Here is a 22,133-nt window from a genome sequence, read left to right on the forward strand (position 1 = left end):
AAACGATTCATTTCCCTCCACTCCTTGTAAACAAACCCCATTCCCGGGCTTGAAAGTTTCTCTATCCTCCCTTTTGTTTAGTTTGTGGCTGCCATCGTCCATCCATTTTCCTCTCAAATGCTGGATCTGGTGTGGCGTCTGCACTGAGAAGTGAAGCATCTCTCTCTCTCTCTTCTCTATCTGTATCTTTGTAGCAGATCTCAAAAAGTAATTTTCACTCTCTTTTGTTATTTTATCTTTTTCGGCCCTAATTTCTTCGATCTCTGTTTGTGATGATTTGAGGAGAGGATTTCATTCTGTTTTGAGAAATCTAACATGATTTTTGTTTATTTTTTGACGATTTTGCTTCTTGCTTGGGAGTTCTGAGGCTATTTATTGGAGGTTCTTTTCAAATTAGTAGTTTTGGGTGTGTTGTTTATATTTTTTGCTTAAGTTTCACATTTTCTACTTTTAAAGGAGATTTCTATGGATATTTCACATTTCTAGTGGTGGTTTCTATGGAGTATTTAGGCTTCTCCCTTTTTTTTTTTTATACTAAGAAACTAGATCAAGCAAATAACATGGGTCTTCAAAAAACTCGAAGAAGGCCTGCAAATCCATACGCATGTTTCCCTCATTAGGCTCGACTCAAGCCCATTCGTGCAGACCAGGCTGTTAAATTTTTATGCGAAATCTGAAGAGATTGGGTATGAACGTGGGGTGTTTGATGAAATTCATGAGAGGAATTTAATCGCCTAGAGTGCGATTCAATCATTTCAAAATCTGAGAACCTTAAATTAAAAACTTCATAATGATGAAAGTTGTTAAAACCATCACAGCAGAGTGAATGGTTCAAGCTACTTTGCATAACTAAACATGCAAAATTATACTTGAATCTTCAACACTTTGAATTTCACAAGTTTGGTGGTGTTTTATATAAACAGCACAGTGGGTCCCCCCCACCTAATCAATGGTGGATGTTCATCTCAATGCATGGTCTTGCGGCTGATTTAAGATTTGGATTAGGCTGATTCGTAGGCTCTGGATATCAACCTTGCCACTGCAGATGTTGTCATTCTCTATGAAAGCGATTGGTACATGTTACATTCTGCTTTGCTAGTAGCATTTTAAATTGGTATTTTTTTATTGTCTGTCTTCATCTTGTTATGTATATGCCAGTTTTTCCTGGTTGAGAGAAAAATCAAGCTAATGGGTCTACTTTCTCATATTGGTTTTAATGGTGGATGCCATGCTCTTAGTATATATGTTTTTCATTGATTTCCTTTTTTGTAGAAAAATAATGCCGCCTAGATGCCTAGCAGTGTTGATAGCAATCAGGTTGTAGACCTTTATCCTATATATGCATTGACAGATGCAGGTGAAAAGTTTAGAGCTCTATTATGAGCATTATTTCTTTGATTTCTATTTTCTTTCTAGAATTTTCATGGGGCTTGTGTTGTTATTGTCAGGGCTCAAAGGAGAATATATATTCCTTACAACAACAAAACAAGGAAACTTGCAAAAGCTATGCCATGAAAATATGGTAACATCCATAGATAACTATTCTTTTCGTAAATGGGCCTTTGAGGAATTCCATCCATTTGAAATGGAGAAATGCAATCTCTCTTTTTATAATAGGCCTATTTCAAATTTCTTAAGATGAAACCCTTTAAGAAGCTTTGATTTCGTTCAAGTTTCTCCTTTTTGTTTTATTAACTTGGTCTTATTTTGATGAAAATTTAAGCCTCCATAAGAACTTTATGGCATTGGGTTTGGATTACAAAACTGATAATTCTGCCCCCATTTTTAAATGCACTAGTATGACTTCAATTCAGAGGAGCTTCATACTTGGAGTGTGTTTTAAGAAACATGGCTAGCAAAACCATTAAAGCCAATTTGTTTATTGTCCGAAATGTCAGAAACTTCTAACAGAGTTGATCAAACATCTGGTGAGCAAAGATCATTTTCAAACTTCAACATGATACTTGTTTTTTAGTCTGATTTTGTACACATTTCCCTTCTATGATATTAGATTTTTTGGTTACATGCCTTTGGAACTCGAGGAAAGATGTTATGAGCAAACTATGTTACCAACAATACTTTATTAACTGAGTTTTGGGTTGTCAGAAGGCAAACATGCACCAGGTGGAAGTGTGGGAAGAATATGAAGGATAGAATAGAATTAAGGAAGAGGTAATCCGATGTATCTTGAAAGTTTTCGCTTGGGAGATAAAATGGAGGATGCAGTCAGATGGTTCATCATGTGCAACAAAGTCCAATGATGAGCTCGATAAGGAAAAGAACCCTAATTTTTAAAGGGTCTAAAAAGAGGATGAGAGGAAGACCTAACAACGTGGATTTTGAGGTGGTGGGAAGGGATGTGAAGGCTTGTTTAGTTACTGAGGAATGGCCTTAGCTAGGAATGATTGGTGAAACAGGATTTGTTAAGTTGACCTGAATAGCTTGGGCAAGGATATGATGACGATGATGGTGATGAATTGGATTCTGTTGAAGCAATAGAGTTTTTTTTCTTCCTAAGTTCAAATACATTTGACTGATAATTTCCTTCTCATCTCCTTTAGAACTGTACTTCTTATCTTGGAATCATCTTTAAATGTTGTGGTTGTGGTTACATTCATGCATTAAGGATCTGTTGGGCCTTCTTTGTGAAGAACAAATTGTGCTTAAAAATAGAGAACAATATGTTGCTGTTATTTTAGAGATTTAGGGATGTGTTTTAGGTTCTTCTAATAATTCTTTGGAAATTTGGAATCTGCCTTTTATAAATCTTCCCATCTTCATCTGAACTGCTACATCTTGTCTTGGAATTGTTTTAAAATTTTGTGGTTGTGGTTGTGGTTGCTGTTTTGTTCATGCATTAAGCATCTGTTTGGCCTTCTTTGTGAAGAAAAAAAAAATCAATCTTCATTCTAAGCAGCAACAGGGAGAGCAAGTGTCTAGAAAATTGAAAATTCACTTTTTGTAAAGCTTGCTTGATGGGAACAAGCACTTGAATTTTCAGGAACTAAAGATCAATGTTTGTTTCACTGCTTTTCATCTAGCTTCACATAACTGCTTGCTTTCTGAACTGATTGTATTCCGAAGGAAATCCGGGAACTCAGCGGAGTGATTCTTAATCGAGGCCCAAAGCTTTGTAATTTCGTTGAGTGGAGAGGTTACAAAGCTGTATATAGAAGGTAGTAAAATTATAGCTAGTCAACTATGTTTTGAGGGAGCCTTATTTATTTATTTATATGCATGTTGGCTTTATGGAAGTTGAAATCTTGAAAATGTTGGTATAGCTGTTGAAATCTTAAAATCACCCAATTGATAAATAGGACCATCTTTTAAAAACTTATTTGAAATCATCCAAAAGAAATACCAAACCTTATTCTGTTGAAATTCCTATTAAAGATACCAAATTAACAAGGTAAAATTGTCATCCCTTGAGTACTCTTGTTCCATGAATTGGATTTGCATGACTCTAGAAGGATGGAAGACTAATGACCTGTTTGTTAAATTTGAAATTCGAAGTCTGAATCTGAAGTCTGAATTTGAAGTCGGAAAACTAATCACATATGGATTTCAACGAGCCAGGCCTGGGGTCAGCTTTTGCCCTGATTTTGAACTATTCAGGCTAGACCTATTTAAAGTTTTGATTTTACTTTGCCTCATGCAGCCCTTTGACAGTCCTACTTCCACATAATATGATCTAGACTTCCAAAATCAAAACCAACCATTTTAACTCTCCTACCTGATACGGTTTTCAATTTTGACACATTGGTTTTAGATTTCAGATGGGTTAAACAACATTGCATTTCAGCCCTTCCAACATTTCAGCCCTTAAATTTAGATGTTTTCAGTTGTAGGCAAATGCTTCTTATCTCTGTTAATTGGGATATCCATTGGTCTAGATTGTTGAACATAGGCCCCATTTCAAAGATTTCCTTATCTATACGATGCTCACATGATGGAGCAATGCAAAGGTGCAAGATTTGGTGAGCTAAGTCCACATGTTTTTACAGTTGCAGGTGCTGCTTACTGGTAGGATCATACTCATGTTTTGTAGTGAAACATATTGTTTCTTCTTCTTGTTTACTGATATGATTCATTGGAAACAGGGCAATGATTATTCAAGTGATTAACAACAAATGTTATGATGGGGCTAAGGCAGATCTCTGGTCATGCAGGGTAATCCTTTTTGTTCTTATGGCAGGTTACTTGCCTTTTGAAGAAATGAACCATATGGCATTATATCAAAAGGTGGGTTTGGATCTATGATCCTTATGTACACTCACAAATACATACATGTATATGTGTGGCTGACATAACCCTTGTTGTTCACCATTGTCTCCTGGACATGGTTGGATGATGGAATCCTTCCCTACGTTCATAACTCTCTCAGATTGGATGTAGATTGGTTAAATTCTATTGTTTACTTTGTCTCATGGGCATGGTTTTGTGATGGAATCAAGTCTAATTCACATCCTTCTTACCTTTTGAAAACTGGATCAAAGGAAATTCAGATTTGATTTTTAAGGTTATATCTCCTAAGTGGATTAAGATGGGACTCTAAATCCAGTTGTGTTTGTGAATCAAGCATAGATCTCCCAAATCTCTACAAGTGGATCCTTGGAAATCCTAGTTTCCCACCTTTCAATTTACAACCTTTTAGTTTAATCATTCACAATTATTCTCTTAATTTTCCTGATTTAGATTACATCTTCTTCTAGTTCTAGTTCTTGTTACTTTTAGAATACGTGCAAGGTTCTGTCCCTGTGGATTCAACCTCGGTCTTACTGAGATTATTACTACATCGTGACCCTACACTTGGGGTTGTGAACAATTACACAATAACATTCCTTAGCCCCAAATCAATGCAATACTAATCAATGTTATCAAAGACTGCATGTGTTTCAACCACAATATTAGTGACCCTGTCATAGAAGTTATGAAAAGCAAAGATAACTTAACCCAATAACTTAACCCGAGTGATATCTAAAGACTCTACCCCCTCCACCATCATCAGGATTCCCACAAGAGGATCCATTAAGATTTAGTTTTATCCATCCCTGTTCCAGCTTAGCCCATTTTATATAAATCCATTTCTATTCTAGCCTAGCCCATCCTTGTTGGTATTCGCAGATCCATTCCATCAGAGACTACCATGGTTTGATAATTATAACCATCTTGTTAGTTGTACATCAACATACATTTGAAAACATAGCTAGCAATGATTCACATTCTTTAGGCAAAAGAATAACATCTATTAGATGAACCTATTGGATCATACAAGTTCATTCCTTTTTGTTTCTTTTTGTTTTTTTTTTTTTTGTTTTTTTTTTTTGGCCAAATCCATGGTCAAACTCATTGGATGAATACCTCATCAAACTAATATCCAGTTGGTAGTCCAAATGCTAAACTAGTTTCTTAAGATTGTAACGTCTTTTTGAAAACTTTAAAATAAAATATATTAGTAATTAAACATCTTAGTAATTCAATATTATTCTTATTATAATAAGAGGATGTCTTTTTCTTATTAAATTCATGATACAATCTCCCTTTGCCTAACATAAGATAAAAAAAAGACATACATCTTCTCATATATTCAATATCAATACAAGTACACTCTTAACCTAAGACTAAATAATATATCTAGAGCTTGTTTAGGGAAGTATTCAACAAACTCATTTCATTTGGAAATCTTTCTCAATAACACTACTAATAATAACTTAGTAATGCCTGAGGTAAGACAAACCTTCATCTAATATTTGCAACCTAACTTGTTTGCCTAGGCAAATCTTGACCCCGAGATACAAGTCCTTGATTGTATGCATTTCAGCAACAACATCTCTCATTTGCATTCGTTTACTTGGAGATTTTGCAGAGCACAACACACCAATTTTGACCATTGAAATCAAACAGTCATGCATTCTATTTCTTATATTGATTTGATTTTCATTGCCTTGAATAACTTCAGCTTCTTCTAAGAGTAGTTGTGGATTAATAATCTCCATCACTCGTACAACCAAAGACTGCTTAGCAAAATGATGAAGGCTTAGATTGTCCTTAAAAACGTCATCAGTCGGCCCCTTTCCAGTGATCATCTCTAGTAGAAGGATTCCGTAGCTGTAAACATCTCCTTGTGTAGATGCTTTTCCGCTCATTGCATACTCTGCAATTTATACAACTTATGTTAGAATCTAAGTGACCATGGCTCACTGGTAGACAATGAGTTTCAACACCGAGGTCATGGGTTCAAGTACACATGTGGTGCATGCATGTGGACAAAAAAGACTATTTGGATACAAATAATATCAAAAGTTAGAATTTTGAGAGAGAGAGAGAGAGAGAGAGAGAGAGAGAGGAAATATTCTATTTAGACAAGTAATTTGCCTTGTTTCCTTTACTAAAGACCTGAATTCCTATTATCAATTGGTGTGCTATGAAGTTATATGTTCTTGTAAAGGTACTCTACATTGAATAAGGCTTTGTTACTCAAATGAAAGAACTAAGCTCCTCAATCATCAAGAGAATATATAAGTTGTTATTTTTAATGTAATAATTAAAAAAAATAAAGAGAGAAAAAAAAAAAAAACATAAAGCCATTAACAGAAAAGAAATCATCATAGCTTATTATGGTGTGATTCATGTGGGGGGTGCAAGTGAGTATGTATACCGCTTTGTATATCTAGATCTTAGAGAATCTTGCCAGGTGTGGTTCCTTCAATAATAATAATAATAATAATAGGAAATAGATGAAATTGTTACCCGGCGCGATGTACCCAATAGATCCCTTCATCCCAACTGAGCTGCTTTGAGCAACCTCCGATAAGAACCTGGCTAGCCCGAAATCACCAATATGAGCAATCATGTCATCATCAAGAAGAACGTTGCTTGGCTTTAAATCTTGATGAATGATTGATGTTTGGCAATGATTATGTAGATAATCCAGTGCAGAAGCCACATCTATAGCAATGTTTAGCCTTTCAGTAAACTTCAAGTTCCTTCTCGGCTGGTCATGGCCCTCCCTGTGCAACCACTTCTCTAGACTTCCATTGGACATGTACTCGTAAACTAGAGCTTTAAAATCATTGCCCTTAAAATCAATGCTAGAGCAACAAGTTAAGATCTTAACAAGATTCCGATGCCGCATGTTTCTCAAGGCATCACATTCAGCCATGAAACTCCTCAGAGCTCCTTGTCGTTGAAGGTCGAAGACTTTCACTGCTACCATAGTCCCAACATGATCTAGAATCCCTTTATATATGGCGCCAAAACTTCCAGTTCCGATCAAATTGGCAGGAGAGAACTCATCTGTTGCTTTAAAGAGTTCCGCATAAGACACGTTCATAAAAGTATCCTCCATAGAAGGCGCAACAAAAGGTTTCCTTCTTGACTTTCTTACCCTATAAAGAATGGTAAAGAAACATGATAATGAAATAAGACCCAGGACAGCACCAATTATTGAGAATTTGACTTTCGAAGCAAGAGAGATCCCCCTTTTCTTGGAAGTTTGGCTAGAGCATGGTGGCAATTGTAATTCATGAATACCCCCACAAAGCTTACTATTTCCAAGCACTGAAACTCGACTGGCATTTCCAAAGACCCCTTGTTTTGGTAATTCACCCTCAAAATGATTGAAGGATAGATTTAGATACTCTAGAGCAAACTTCTCCAGATATCTTGGAATCTTCCCAGATAAGTTATTGCGTGAAAGACCCAGGTATCGAAGACCTTTTAGACTACTGAATGTTGGTGGAATTGATCCTTGAAAGAAGTTCCCATCCAACCCAAGATACTCTAGGCTGAGACAATTGCCTAGCCAGCTTGGAATTTCGCCTGACAACTTGTTATTAGAAACATTGAATGTTCCAAGAGCTTTCAAGTAACTGGCTTCATGTGGCAGATTAGTGAAAAAGTTGTTTTGAGCTTGGAGATCAATCAGAGATGGAATGCTGGAAAGTTGTTTGAGTAAGGTACCGCTAAAGTTATTATTGAAGAGGTATATGAAGTTCAGCTTTATACAATTACCAAGTGTCGAAGGTATGCTCCCTGATAGATTGTTTTCATGTAAATAGAGTCGGTACAATCTGGTGATGTTGCCCAAGGAAGATGGAATTTGCCCTGATAATCCATTTGAATTCAAGTAAAGTACCTCCAACTTGTTAAGCTTCCCAACGCCATTGGGAATGGCACTTGTTAAAAAATTAGTCCCCATATCCAGTGCTGTTAAGCCGACAAGATTCTGAATTCCAGATGGGATGCTTCCGAATATCCTGTTACTACCAAAGGATAGCCATGCCAGTTGAGTCGAAAGATTAGCTATGGAGTCTGGCAACATGCCGCTGAAATGATTATGGTCTAACTTCAGCACTTGTAAGCTACTGCAATTGGTCAAAGAATCGAGAAAATTCAAGTCATGAGCTTTCCCAATTCCAAGTTCATTGCCCCCCAAATTTAAATAGAAGAGACCCTTGAGGTTTCCAAAATTCATGGGCACGGATCCACTAAAACTATTCATAGCAAGGTTAATAACTGTAAGTCCGGAAGCATTGGATAATGAAACTGGTATGGGTCCTGTGAATTGGTTTCCTCGAACATAGAGGCCTTGAAGATTAGGAAGGGTGAGGCCCATGTTAGGTGGAAGATTTCCATGCAATCTGTTCTCTGTCACGTCCAAAACGTTAATAGAGGAGAGATTGTAGAGCCCAGGCGGAATCGTACCTGACAGTTTATTAATACCTATGATCAGAAAATTTAAGCTCACCAACTGACAAAGGTCATCTGGGATGCTGCCCTCCAGACTATTTTCTGAGAGACGAAGAAACTTGAGAGACGAAAGGTTTCCAAGTGAAGGTGGGATGCTTCCTGCAAGACTGTTGCGACGAAGGCTTAAGTAGGAGAGATTCAAATGAGAGCCAAGCTCAGTCGGAATCCTCCCTGTGAGCTGATTCCCGGAAAGACCAAGAAATTGGAGTTTGAAACAGTGGGTCAGATTTGCTGGAATTTCTCCCGTGAATGTGTTATTGGTCAGAAAGAGATACCTCAAGCGGAACAACCGGCCAATCTCTTCAGGAATCCTCCCATAGAAGCTATTGGCTGAGAGATCGATTATCCTGAGGAAGGTGAGGTTTGCTATGTAGGGAGATATGGGGCCCACCAATTTCTGGGCAGTGAGGTTCAAGGCCATGACCCTTTGAGGATGCCGGGGACCACCGCATGTGACTCCTTGCCAGTGGCAGAAGTGGAGAGTATGGTTCCATGAGCTCAAAGAATGGAGAGGATCGTCGGTTATTAGATGTTTGAATTTGAGCAAAGCAAGGAGATCACTTTCGTTGGAGAAGTGACCGGCAGATCCAAAGAAACACGGAAGGTGAATGGAAGAGAGAAGAAGAAATGACCAAATTGCCCATAAGCTGATACGTGGGAGCCCCATTATGGAGTTTGTGAATGCAGGAAAGGGAAAGCGAGGAGACATGTCATGGATTCTCCCATATATACAGAGAAGGGCGACTTCTCGTCCGTTGACGATTTTTTTTTTTGGCCCACTTTCGGCTTATTTTTGGTTTTTGTTTTCGTAAACCGCCTCTACTTTGGTATATCGACCGAAAAAGTCCTTAGTCTTAAACTATTGTCCAAAAAACTAACCCTGTTATTTTTTTTAATTTTTTTGGAAACTAACCTTGTTATTTTTTTCAATTTTTTTTGGAAACTAACCCTGTTATTTACATATGCAGACCTGCCACCACACCTTTCAACTAAAGCAATGGTACTGTTAATTAAGAAAATGACAAATTTATCTTTCTTTAGTAGTCCTTTGAATGCCTGTAAAGTCTTTAAGTTGTAAGTGGATTAAAGATAATATAATTACAAAGGCTACTCAGATGTATATATTTGCCTGGAAAAGCTTTACAAGCTATAAACATATTACAGCTTTTCGACCATGTTTCATATTTCACATAAAGTCTTATGGCTAAAAATACATTATACATGTCAGAAACTAATGATTAATATAAACTCATGATATTTATATGATACATCCAATCTATCCATCATGTGCCCTAAAAAACAATTCATTCATTATTAAATGGACCACGTGAGGGAGGGATGGGACGTCCATCATTAAAATCTTCTAGATTGCATTTGGAGTCCATCATGATGGGTGGAAGACATCCAATCCATTTAGTGCTTGTATGCTTTAATGCTTTCTTAGGGCCCTAAGAAAAATCAAATCCGCGTATGATTTGCAGATTTTGGAAGGTTCACCGTCCAAGCTCTGTTGTATGAATATCTACTTTATTCATTGCAGACACTTTACCAGCTAGTCAAACACACAATCTATTCAATTTACATTATCACTTAAAAGCCATATAGAATAACATGTAAACCGATTACAGCCGAAAAATAAGTTGAGGGACAGAACCAATATTGCCCTATCCCCTTTTGTTTGAAAAATATGCCCCATCTCCACCCTATGGGTTTAATATTTTAGGAATAATCCACTAAACTTCAACAATCATGTGATAATATGGTATAGTCTGTGGAGCAATTGATGCCATCTAAAATGTTTTCCTTGCTTTGGATGGTCAAATGGTCGAAATATAGAATCTGCACTGCTCAAAAGGGTAGGGAGATACGAAGAATTTCTGAATCAGCATCAGCTGTTATGGAATCTGCACCACTCAAAAGGTCAATCCAACATTTCAATATTACACCACCGATCAATCACCCCAGTATAGAGCATGAACCATGAATGAGCCCTAAACATTTTAAGCATTTCAAGCAATCCACCACTTGCCACACAACAAAAGCACTATTCACAATGGCAAAATTAGCCTTGCAGTCACTCATCAGATTCAATCCAACAATTGGTTTAAATGACTGGCAACAAGCAGTAAGAAAAATATTTAACAAATTCATTCCAATAGTTTCTTTCAACTTCCATGGATTATATGGTTAGATAGCCACATCAATAAATCAAGCACATGTATGGATTAAAAGTAAATTAGGGAAATATAAGGGAAAGCAGAAAATGCACTGGAATGATCCTGACATAATTAGCAGGAGGTTGGTGCAGATATTACTGGGATTGTACGATTAAAATTTCCCAATAATAGAGTATTACAGATGGCACACATGTATGAATCCAAAATCTTCTTCTAATGAGGGCCGTTGGAGAAATTTTTTCTCATTTGAATGTTGACCATTGGCTAGTCTTGTGTTTTCTTTTTGCTCTTGTCTTCATCCGATGTGGAAAGACGGACAAGTCTACTGAGAAAAGCCATCCACAAGTCTACTGAGAAAAGCAATGTGGATAAAACAATGCCGTGTATCCTCTGCCACGAGTGAAATGTTCAAGAGAAAGAAGCGATGCCCTGTCTCCGCCCTATGAATTTAATCTTTTGAGGACCAACCCGCTCAACACTCAGAATCCTAAGATGATTTGATATGGTGTAGCCCATGGAACCTGAGCATGCTTAAAGCTATCTCTTCACATAACAGGTTGAATGAAGATGTATGGGACTAGCTCATGTCTATGATTTTTATTCTTAAAATCCATTAAATTGAATATCTACACCATCAGATCTGCTCAGACATCTTAAAATATTCTGGTAATGATAGGAAGAACTTCTAGATCCACAGATCCACCTATTACTTTTGCCTCCCCGTGACTTTGAAGGTCAATCTCACAGTTCCATAAGACAATATGGGAAAAGGATTGGCTGGTGATCATGCCACCATGGTGCTGTGAGCCCCACCATAATGTATGTGTTTTATATCACACGGGCCATTTATTTTGGCACCTCATTTTAGAGCATGTTCTCAAAAAATAAGCAGATTCAAAGCTCAGGTGGACCACACTACCAGAAACAGTGGGGATAATGACATACTCAACTGAAACCTTCCTGTGGCTACTGTGATGCTTATTTGCCATCCGGCATTTTGATTAGGTTGCACAGACTTGGATGATGGGAAAACAAAAATATCAGCTTGATCAAAAACTTCTATGGCCCCCAAGAAATTTTTATTGGTGGAACATTTAATCCCCAATGTTTCCTTTGGTGTGATCGAATTAAGCTTTGGATTTGCTTCATTTTTGGTCACTATCTAAAAGGAGCTCACAAAATAGATGGATGGTATATATATATATATATATATATATATATATATATATATATATATATATATATATATATATATATATATATATATATATATATATATATATATCACGGTAGGCCCAATAGAGCCAAGAGGACACTAACTAAGATCACATAAGATCTTAGTTATAGTTACACCAATACAATGATAAGCCAGCAAAACATCATACCATGCACCATAAAATCCATTGCAGCACCAAAATCAGCTTATAGGTAACTCATCACTGCACCAAGTTTCTATCCAACTAGTGGTATACGATTTATTATTATTATTATTTTTCCACATACCGCCACATGAGCACTTGAAACTAGTGGTATGCCAATTTTTTTCACACAGCCTCACATGAGCACTTGAACCCATGATGTCAGTGTTGAAAAGTAACACATATACAACTAAGTCATACATCGAAACCCACAATCCCACTACTACTAATATGAATAGCTGACAATAGACGACGAAGAACAAGCTTGAGTTGGCTGATTTTTCCTGACCCAGGCTTGGCCTATTGCCAGCCCTAATCATTATGTAGATCCAATGTCTATGTCTTACTAATAAAAATATTCATATTCATATTCATATATATATATATATATATATATATATATATATATATATATATATATATATATATATATATATATATATATATATAATTAATATCCACACCGTCCATCCATTTTGATAAACATGCCCCAAAATTGTAGTAGATCTGAAGCTCAAGCGAATGAGAAATCGGTGGGGATTGAAAGCTTGTCATTGAAAATAATTCATCTAAGTCCGTGTGACACTATGAACACGTTGTATGACAAATAAACATAGTAAGTGCCCAAGAAAGATTTCAACGGTGATCGTCATTGCCCTCCTCGATGCTTTCTGTGGTGTGGTCCACTTGAGCCTTAGATCCACCTCATTTTTGGTCATGTGGCTTAAAACGATCTGGTAGAATGGATGGACAGTTTGAATATAACACATACATCATGGTGGGGCCCATAGAACTTTGCCACATCAAGTGTGTGACACACCACGCATTCCTAGTGGGGAAAGTAATGGATGACTTCTATAGACTTCCTTTCCACATCCGGTCAAGATTCAATGGCCCATGGAGTAGGTGGATCCAACCGCTGTTACTTTTCTTTTCGCACATCATGCATCCATGTCGTGGTAAAGATAAAACAGTGTTAAGTCATACATGTACATCACATTCATCATGATCCACTCCAATTTAACTTTTGACTTGGAGGCATGCAGCTTTTTTCTTTTCCTTTCTGGTCATTTTCTATTTTTTCCCCCCTTAATTTTATATTTGGATACAATGGACCATAGACTGCCCTTAATTTTCCATCTCTCACTACAACAACTGGGATTTTTACCGGCGCTCATAAGCGCCACTAAAGATCCATAAAGCGCCGCCGATTCTATTAGCGGCGCTAGTTAAGCGCCGATAAATGGGTATGTCGCTAAAAGTAATAGTGGCGCTAGTCACCTTTTCTCGGCACTTTTCTGAGCGCCGCAATTGTAGTTTTTCCCCGACACGAATAAGCACTACTAAAAATCACTCAGAGCACCGGATAAAGTGGTTTGTGGACACTTTTTCTCACGAAAAAGCGCCGTAATTTTTACACAAGTGCCGGTAAAAGCATTTGCGTGGATTTGAGAGGCCCTAGCATGCCAGTAGTTTTTTATTATAAATTTAATTAAAACCTGTATTTTTTAAATATTTGAAACATAAAAATGATGCAATACAAATAAAACTGAATATTAAACAAAAATTATTACAATAAATGGTCTTGAATATAAATAAATAAATAAAAACAAATACTCTATATGGTCTACTCCTAGCACGAGTGGCGTCAAAAGGCTGAAGTGATTTGAACTCTAGATTGCCCCACTTGTATGCAACGAGAAGAGTGGATCACCCACCATTAGCCCTTTGAAAACTGCTCCTATGATAGTCAGAACCAGGCTAGTCCTTAGCTGCTCCATGGAAGTTGGTTTTTCGGCGCTTAACATGCTGATCTGTTGGGTGGAAAGAATGGTATGTGGCAATATTCCTTCATGACTTGAAGATAGCTCTTTCCATAGCTCATCAAGCATCATCTCTAAACATGATGACATGCTACGCTTGGTAGCTTTTATATTTCCAGTGTTACCATTCTGTCCAATGCATATTTCAAGTTTAATTGTCTTCTTCCCTATCAGATGACAATAAGACATGCATCAACTGCTTCCCACACAACTAATGAATATGGATTTTCCATTGAATTTGGATACACTTAAGTGACATGAGATGAGATGAGACAAAAATGGTTTGAATCATCTAACAAAACCTTCTTAAAAACTCCAAAGGGCAGGGCAACTGATGTTGGAATTCCTATCGAGGAAGGCACTTTTCCTTTTAGATATGAAAGTTTATCTGAATACCATCCCTGATTTTTCATATGCACATAGATTAACTCCAAAATGCCATACCGATGAAAGAAATAAAGAAGTGGAAGGGAAAATAGATATTCAAAAAACCATTCCATATATTTTACAAGACTAACCATTTAACTGATGAATTTATGAGCTGGTATAGTATATCTACCTACTTTCTGATTAGAGTTAGGGACGGTGAAGATCCATCTTCTTTCAAATTTGTTGAGCTTGCATCAGAGAGTTCACTTTCCTCAATCTCACTATTGTTAAGACAAATGGATAAGGATCCGTTCTATATTCATGTAGCTGATAGAAGTAGCATGAACACAAAATTACACAGAAAAAATAGTAAAAGACAATTTGTCAAATTAGACCATAAGCTCATTTTATGAGGAAAATATAGGCTTATCTTGTAAATCATGAGATATATTGTCATAATCACATAATCCACAAATTCAAGGGATATATTTAACTGTAAAGTATTTCTGCAGATGTAGCTTTCAGGCATAACAACTTTGGCAAGATGTGATGGTTGATATATGTGGCATACAAGTAACTCAAATTAATCTGTCAGCACCACCTTAGATGCATCATAATCCAAAAATTACCTTGAATTGATTACCAAACTAGCCAATTGGTGGACAAGTATCAGATGGTTAAAATTGAAAAAAAAAATAAAAAAATCCAACTGTTCAACAAATAAGTTATTTCTACCAAAGTATGAATTAACTTCCCATGCCCCAAACAGGGATGAATATTTTTGAAGATGTGCTCTTCTTTATTATGATTATAAGAGAATGCTATCTTATAGACATTTGAAGAATCTCACTTCCATAAAGCAGGATATCCCCAAAGAATATTATTGTAACTGTCAGTGACATGTCTATTGTAGGGAACAATTTAACTAAGCTTTAGTTTCACCACTATTTGCATCTACCACACATGGCATGTACATACAAACTTCCAAATCATACTAACTGGGGTTCCAATGATGTAGAATATACCTTAATGCTTAATACTGATGGGGCTCCTATCCTTACAAATGGTGGCCCATCAAATAAATGGCTAAAGATAATCAGCCAGTGTCCCACAGAATTGGTAAAACAAGCACCTGTAAACTGGTTTGAGTGAAGAATAATGACAGATGAATAAGAGCATAGTAAGTCAAAGACAAAGATTAAAATTGGGACCTTAACATTCCTAATCTTCAAATCCATAATGAATAAGAGCATAGTAAGTCAAAGGCATCTTGCCATATCAAGAACAAAAATTATGCCACATCAGAACTGAAATGAATATGAAAATGGTAAGGTCAAGTAATGAACCTTCATCTTATTGGATATGTCCTCATAGTAATGAACTTTCATAGAGGAAGACCTTCTCATACTCCTGTACATGATACCTTAAGTAGCTATTTACTCTTGTAATTTGCATAAGCTTGTTTGGTTCAGCTTTACCAAGTCTCTCAATGTAGACCGGTCTTCCTTCTTTAACAACTCCATGGTATCCCTGAACGTAATAATGCAAGACTTCTTCCAGTGCTACATACTCAAAGTCCTTCAGATTAATATATGTTTACAGTGTCAGAAATATAAAACTTGAAATCTCTATATTCTAGAAATAATTTGAGAAAGAAAAAATATATTGAATCATTCTAATACAATAGTAGCTCCAAGCACCTTCAGCTTCTTGATGATAGGGATTGTGAAACAGAAGAGTAAAAAGGCTACAAAAATGAAGAAACCCGAGATATTTCAGGTAGAGTGCATTAGATTTGTTGGCTTGCCACTCCAGCAGATGCATGACAGCATAGGGTGTAAAATCATTCATCTAGTGGACTCAGTTTGGATGGGCCACATAAAAGAGCAGCATCCTTCAGAAGTTCCTAACCATCTGACTGGTTGGCCCAAATATGGACAGCTAAAAACAGAGGCCAATGGTTTACATTGAACAGAAAAATCCATTGAAAATCCAGTGCTTGAGCATCGGTCAGGTAATTACCAATGCAAAACGTCCCTTATCATCAGAAACAGAAGCATATAGATCATCTTGCTTTCCTTATTCCCAATCTACAGAAACACCTCAGCAGCATCCACAATAATACAATGACACATTTCTTCGCATCTTATTCAGAAAAATTCAGATAATTGCCCTTAAGGCTATATGATGTTAAATAGGAGCTTGAAACTTGAATGTAAATAATGAGTATCATAAAGATGTAAGGGAAAAAGTTGAATGAAGTTATGTGCCACTCACATCGAGATACATTGTGGGAATTATCTTTATAAAGAGAACCTCAAGATTAGGGGAACATATCCAAAATAAGAAAGACTACTCTTTTAAATGCATTAGCAATGGAAAATCATAAAAAGCCCCTCAAAGCCCTTCTTCTTCTTCTTCTTCTCCTTTTTTTCTAGAAATACAATTTTTCATTGTCAACTCAACCTCTCCAAATGATTGAGCCAAATTTAGTTTTGGAAAATGGATATTGTAAAAGGAAAATATGATTTTAGAAAGTAACGTAAACCTAGAAAACAATATTGTTCCTTCAAGAGGCATCCATAAACAGGGAAAGTATGAGAGAATCATGATCTATAAGAGGTCTGTGCACCCTACATGGACAATTACACACAACTTGTGCCAACTTGGCAAATTTGAGGCGGCACAAGCTGGAACCGACCATCAAGACGACCATATATCACCAAATTTGAGGCTGCACAAGGACATCTAAATAAAACATGCTAGATGCTATGAGGATAATTGATTTGTCATAGCAAAAGTATATGGTAAGGCTAAAAAAGCATGATTTGTCAGAGTACCAATCAAGACTTTGCAGGTGGTTTATACAATTTGTCAGAGTACCACTTCAACTTAAAGTGGGTGTCACACAATTGCCATTTGCCAAAATTTCCAACTGGCGCCCGATAACACAAGTTTGAAACACATGATGTTCATTTATCCAAACTTCTGCAATTGGCATCTCAGAATTAATCATTTTCTATTGTATCTTGATTTTGATTTTATATATGTCTAGCAATATGACAATATGATAATCAAATATTTCTCAATTAAATGCAAACAGTCATATTCATTGAAACAGTCAATTGCCTTCTGTGGGCCACCTGTGCTTATCCAAAAGAAATATTAGATACCTTTCCTCAAGAGTCATGTTGTTCTGATCATCAGGTGGGTCGTGGGTACAAAAGAAATGGATGGTAAAGAGAAAATTGACCAATGATTCCCATTCAGTGTACACATTGGCCCCACCTGATGATCAGAATCACTTGAATTTTGAGAAAGGAATCTACACAGTGGGGTTCTATGTGATGGCATGATTTGTTGAAATTTGTAATCCCCACAATTGGACAGTTGAAGCTTTTGAAGGCACATCACCATACAAGACCTAGTCAGCACTTTAACTTGCAAGATTATCCCTTGATACTTCTCTCCAAGTCTGGATCATTTTTGGAAAGAAACAAATACATTGTAGGTTTCAGACTTTTAGTTTTCCTTAGGCATACTCGATCGTTTTGAGAAGAATTAGCAAGAAAGGATGTACAACAAAAGGAACCGGACTTCTCAAAAAATACAACTAAAGGAACTAGCCTTTGGCATATAGTGGTTGATAGCTGGATGCCAAATGTTGAATGCACATTGCGATGGCTATCAGGAAAAACCACAATTTTGCAACATGGCTATTTAAATAACATGCTTTCCTAATATGTTGCAGATGTGTTTCCAACATGGCTATTTAAAGAAAATGAAGCATTTCATTTACATAACTAAGAATTAGCTTGAAAGTGAATGATCTTCTGCTGATGGCATGGCCCCTTATATACATATCTACAACAATAAATACCAAACAATAAAAAAGCAGAAAGCAAAAAATAGATGCATCTCAAATGGTACATTCCCCAAGGATAATGCATAAAAGTTTAAAATACAAACAATGTACCCATCTTAATATGTAATAGATGATTTAAAACATTGCAAGCATAAGGAGAAAATTGAAAATGTGGATTATCATGATGAACTCAAAATTTCCTTTACGTTATTCATTAATTTTCTGTTGGTAAATAACTTACAGAAAAAATACGAAGGTCAGCATGTACAACAATGATGACATCATTGACATTGTGTGACTTGGCTGTCTCTTCAAGAATTCTTAAGCAGCCCTTGTTTACATCAATTGCATACACCATCCCTACATCATGACAAGGCATTAGTGAAAGAGCTTTGCTAAGCCCACACACATGTTAAAGGTAGCCCATGTACACGCCAGGTGTACCAACATGCAAATAGGAATGAGATACAATCTACCCATCATAGGGCTACCTCTACATAGATGCCCTGGGCCAAGTATCAGGTCAGTCCACTAGTCAGGCGGGCAATAGTTCACGATACAAATTTATGGCTGATAAAAACTAGGTTGAAGTTTTCTAACCCATCAGCTGTTTCTAATATAGTGGTCCACCTGGACCAGATTTATTTTTGGGTAAGAACAACAATCCCGTCAAACCCGCTTAATGAAGAGCTTGGATATTGTACCTTTCTGCCATCGTAGAATGTATGGTGGTGTGTAAATGGTATGCCTTGTGCACAGATATGGCTCATAAAGCTATGAATGAAATGTTCAGATGCTATATTCACATATAGATAAGAATTACAAGATCCCGTGCATCAGGACAGGATTAGTGACCTGATGCAGGCAATCCATACAGGTGAAGCCCATAGTCCCCAGATCTAGATTGCTAACTAGATAGGCCTATGAAATCAAATATCAAGGAAAAAAATGAATCGACTCAGTTTCGGTCATGACCAAGTTGATGTGATTTTAGTCCTGAATAAGCAATTATTTTGGGTAGTTTTAGCAGGTTTTGGCCCTTCACTCATCTTAGATGGACCAAAAGCAGGAAGACTCGATTTCAACATGGAACAAGGAATAAAAATTTAAAGCATGGATGGGCCCCATTGTGGATGGTGAATTCAAAAATCATTCAGACTTGATGACTCTAGATGTCCAATCTATAACCTTTTTTATCGACTGATGCAGCATCATCTTCTTTTTACCGTCAACAACCATTTAAAATTTAATTTATTTATTTTAATTAGGACATTTGTATTTGGGATTTTTGAGGAATGCCCATCCATGGCAGGGCCCTTCCCTTTACATCTACAGTCCTTGACCATTTCATGGGACCTCTTATATGACATGGCACATCAGGAGTTTGGATGTTATACACATCTTAATGCATTGAGAGAATCAGGACTCAATAATTCCTCACCCATCCTATACGGAGGATCAGATTTCATTGAAGATCACCTTAGCCTCTCAAACGTGATGCCATGAATAGAGTCTTTCCTCCAGGCGCAACACAACAGTCAACAATGGTCTCTCCAGGTTGTGGATCCACAACAGACACCACCAAACTTGCAGTTAAGTCTTGATCTGTTAGGAAATATATACTTACCAGAAGCCCCAAATCCCAACACAATTGAGCTGAAAGATTAATGTAGGAAGTTACTCCTAGATTTTCACTAGGAAAAGCAGACAAAAATAATCTCAAAGACAATGAAGGTGTTACTTCTTTTCACTCCCTAGTCAGTCACTAATCTTTGTTTGAATTTCTTTTTCTTTATTTATTTACATCACCATCATCATCATCCTAGCCTCATCCCACCATTTTGGGGTTAGCTGTATGATTATGCTTTGTCAATCATAAACCAAATAGAAATTCTCATGATTTCATAGCTAAAGTTTTATGTCTGTGGTCTCCTTGTGTAATCGTGCTCTGGTCCATGGTGTAGGTATAGCGATGTGCTCTATGCCTCCTCACCTATAGCAGGTCCTGAAGAGCCTTAGCCCCCTATAGTTTCTGGCCCGATTGCTTCTCCTCACTGGGGCAAGTGTTTTCAGCATGATGGGAGAATAAAAGAGATGCATGCTAGTACTGTACAAGTACAGATAAACAAAACATGAAAACAAAACCATTAAAAAAAGACCTACCAAACCATTAAAAAAGAAAAAGAAAAAAGAGATGCATGTTTCAGGAATTTCGTCAAACATGTGACATGTTTATAGCTCAAATTCTATACAAGCATGCTTTGTGTAAGAAATAAGTGGCCTGTAAAATCCCAAATCTAGTGAAGTAAAAAATAAATCCATTAGTGATTAAAAGAGAGAGGAAAAAAGCCACTTGACCAGTCTCTTCGGTTCAGGCAGCTGCAGAGTTGGAATGCGAATAAGGTTTTAGAAGATTTAGAAAAATCAACTAAAATCTCTAGGGCTTTGGGAGATTTGGAGAAATCGGGAGATGCATGAGAGGATTGAGGTTCAGAGAGAGAGAGAGAGAGAGAGAGAGAGAGAGAGAGAGAGAGAGAACCGATCGAGTGCAGCAGACATAGCAAACGCATTCAGGTGCAGTGGCATCGAGTGACGTTTTCAGGGTAGCGATCACAGATTGCCAGATCTGAAGGCGTTGCTTCTTTTCAAACGAAAGGAAAGCTGGAGAGAGAGAGAGAGAGAGAGAGAGAGAGAGAGAGAGAGAGAAAGAGAGGGATGGGATCAGGGAGGGAGGGAGGGAGGGAGGGAGGGAGACAGAAGGATATGGCACCGAGAGAGGGACGGGATCGAGGATGTAGAATACGATAGATTAGGGATCGAGGCTGTCATTGCATCTAAAGGGAGAGAGAGAGAGAGAGAGAGAGAGAGAGAGAGAGAGAGAGAGAGAGAGAGATATATATACCCGATCGCTAATCGACGCCCATTTTAATTAGCGCTGGTAAATTAGCCACATAAATCGTCGGCTAATCCAGTTTTTGTTGTAGTGTCTTTCTAACAAAAGCTTTTCTTTTTCTTTTTTGCTTTTTCTTTTCTTTTCTTCTCTTTAAATAAAGAAGTTAGATTTTATTAATCACTAAAAGAAACCTGATGCCAAAAGCAAGGCCTCTTTTTCTCTCTTTAAATAAAGAAGTCAGATTTTATTAATCACTTAATCTACCAAAAAAACGGGCAAAGGCTACGAATAAAATCCGTAGCCATAGACCTATGGCTATGGTTTTAGTCCGTAGCTAGTCCGTGGCACGACCGTAGTCGTAAGTGCCGTAACAATAGGTTTCGAACCTATAGCTACGGATTTAATCCATAGCTATAGGTTACAACAGCTATGGATATAATCTGTAGTAATTATATCTATAGCAATAAGTATAAACAGCTACGGATATTATTTGTAGTTAAAAGTCCATAGCATTATTCCAAATTTAATAATGGCTACAACTGTCGGATTATCGGCTGTGGTCAATATCCATAGCTATTTCGTACATTAAAAAATATATATAATCATTTTTCATTCAATTACCACCTACATAATCATTCATTTATTCCATTACAATCAATTACAATTGTTCATTCATTCAATTACAATCCTTCATTCAATTAATTACAATTACAATTACAATAATGCTGAAAATACAAATCTTTGGCTACATTAGAGAAATTTGCTCGACTTCACCCTGAAATTTCAATGATAAAGAATTAAAAGAGAAGATATATTTTGACGGTATGATATTTTTTT

At 36.9% G+C, this 22,133-nt stretch overlaps 1 protein-coding gene and 2 long non-coding RNA genes across 3 annotated transcripts; 1 reads left to right on the forward strand and 2 right to left on the reverse strand.

The window, feature by feature from the left end:
• The first annotated feature begins 1,257 nt into the window (after positions 1–1,257).
• LOC131218270 (uncharacterized) lies at positions 1,258–1,792 on the forward strand. The gene is made up of 3 exons (XR_009157593.1): positions 1,258–1,357; positions 1,449–1,522; positions 1,724–1,792. It is a non-coding gene; the product is annotated as an uncharacterized LOC131218270 (long non-coding RNA).
• A 3,767-nt stretch (positions 1,793–5,559) lies between these two features.
• LOC131218876 (putative receptor-like protein kinase At3g47110) lies at positions 5,560–9,433 on the reverse strand. The gene is made up of 2 exons (XM_058213745.1): positions 6,751–9,433; positions 5,560–6,154 (listed from the first exon to the last, which is right to left on the reverse strand). Exons 1-2 carry the CDS (start codon positions 9,416–9,418, stop codon positions 5,712–5,714), a joined length of 3,111 nt encoding a protein of 1,036 aa, XP_058069728.1. The 5' UTR covers positions 9,419–9,433; the 3' UTR covers positions 5,560–5,711.
• A 4,980-nt stretch (positions 9,434–14,413) lies between these two features.
• Positions 14,414–16,114, reverse strand: LOC131218272 (uncharacterized). Its single transcript, XR_009157594.1, has 3 exons — positions 15,885–16,114; positions 14,729–15,126; positions 14,414–14,570 (listed from the first exon to the last, which is right to left on the reverse strand). It is a non-coding gene; the product is annotated as an uncharacterized LOC131218272 (long non-coding RNA).
• Positions 16,115–22,133: the final 6,019 nt, after the last annotated feature.

This window comes from Magnolia sinica, chromosome 11, assembly GCF_029962835.1.
Source record: "Magnolia sinica isolate HGM2019 chromosome 11, MsV1, whole genome shotgun sequence".
Taxonomy (NCBI): domain Eukaryota; kingdom Viridiplantae; phylum Streptophyta; class Magnoliopsida; order Magnoliales; family Magnoliaceae; genus Magnolia; species Magnolia sinica.

Coding starts and splice junctions, on each gene's coding strand:
- LOC131218876 (XM_058213745.1), bottom strand. CDS start 9,418: ATGGGGCTCCCACGTATCAGCTTATGGGCAATTTGGTCATTTCTTCTT. Junction 6,155..6,750: donor TATTGGGTACATCGCGCCGG/GTAACAATTTCA, acceptor TATAAATTGCAG/AGTATGCAATGAGCGGAAAA.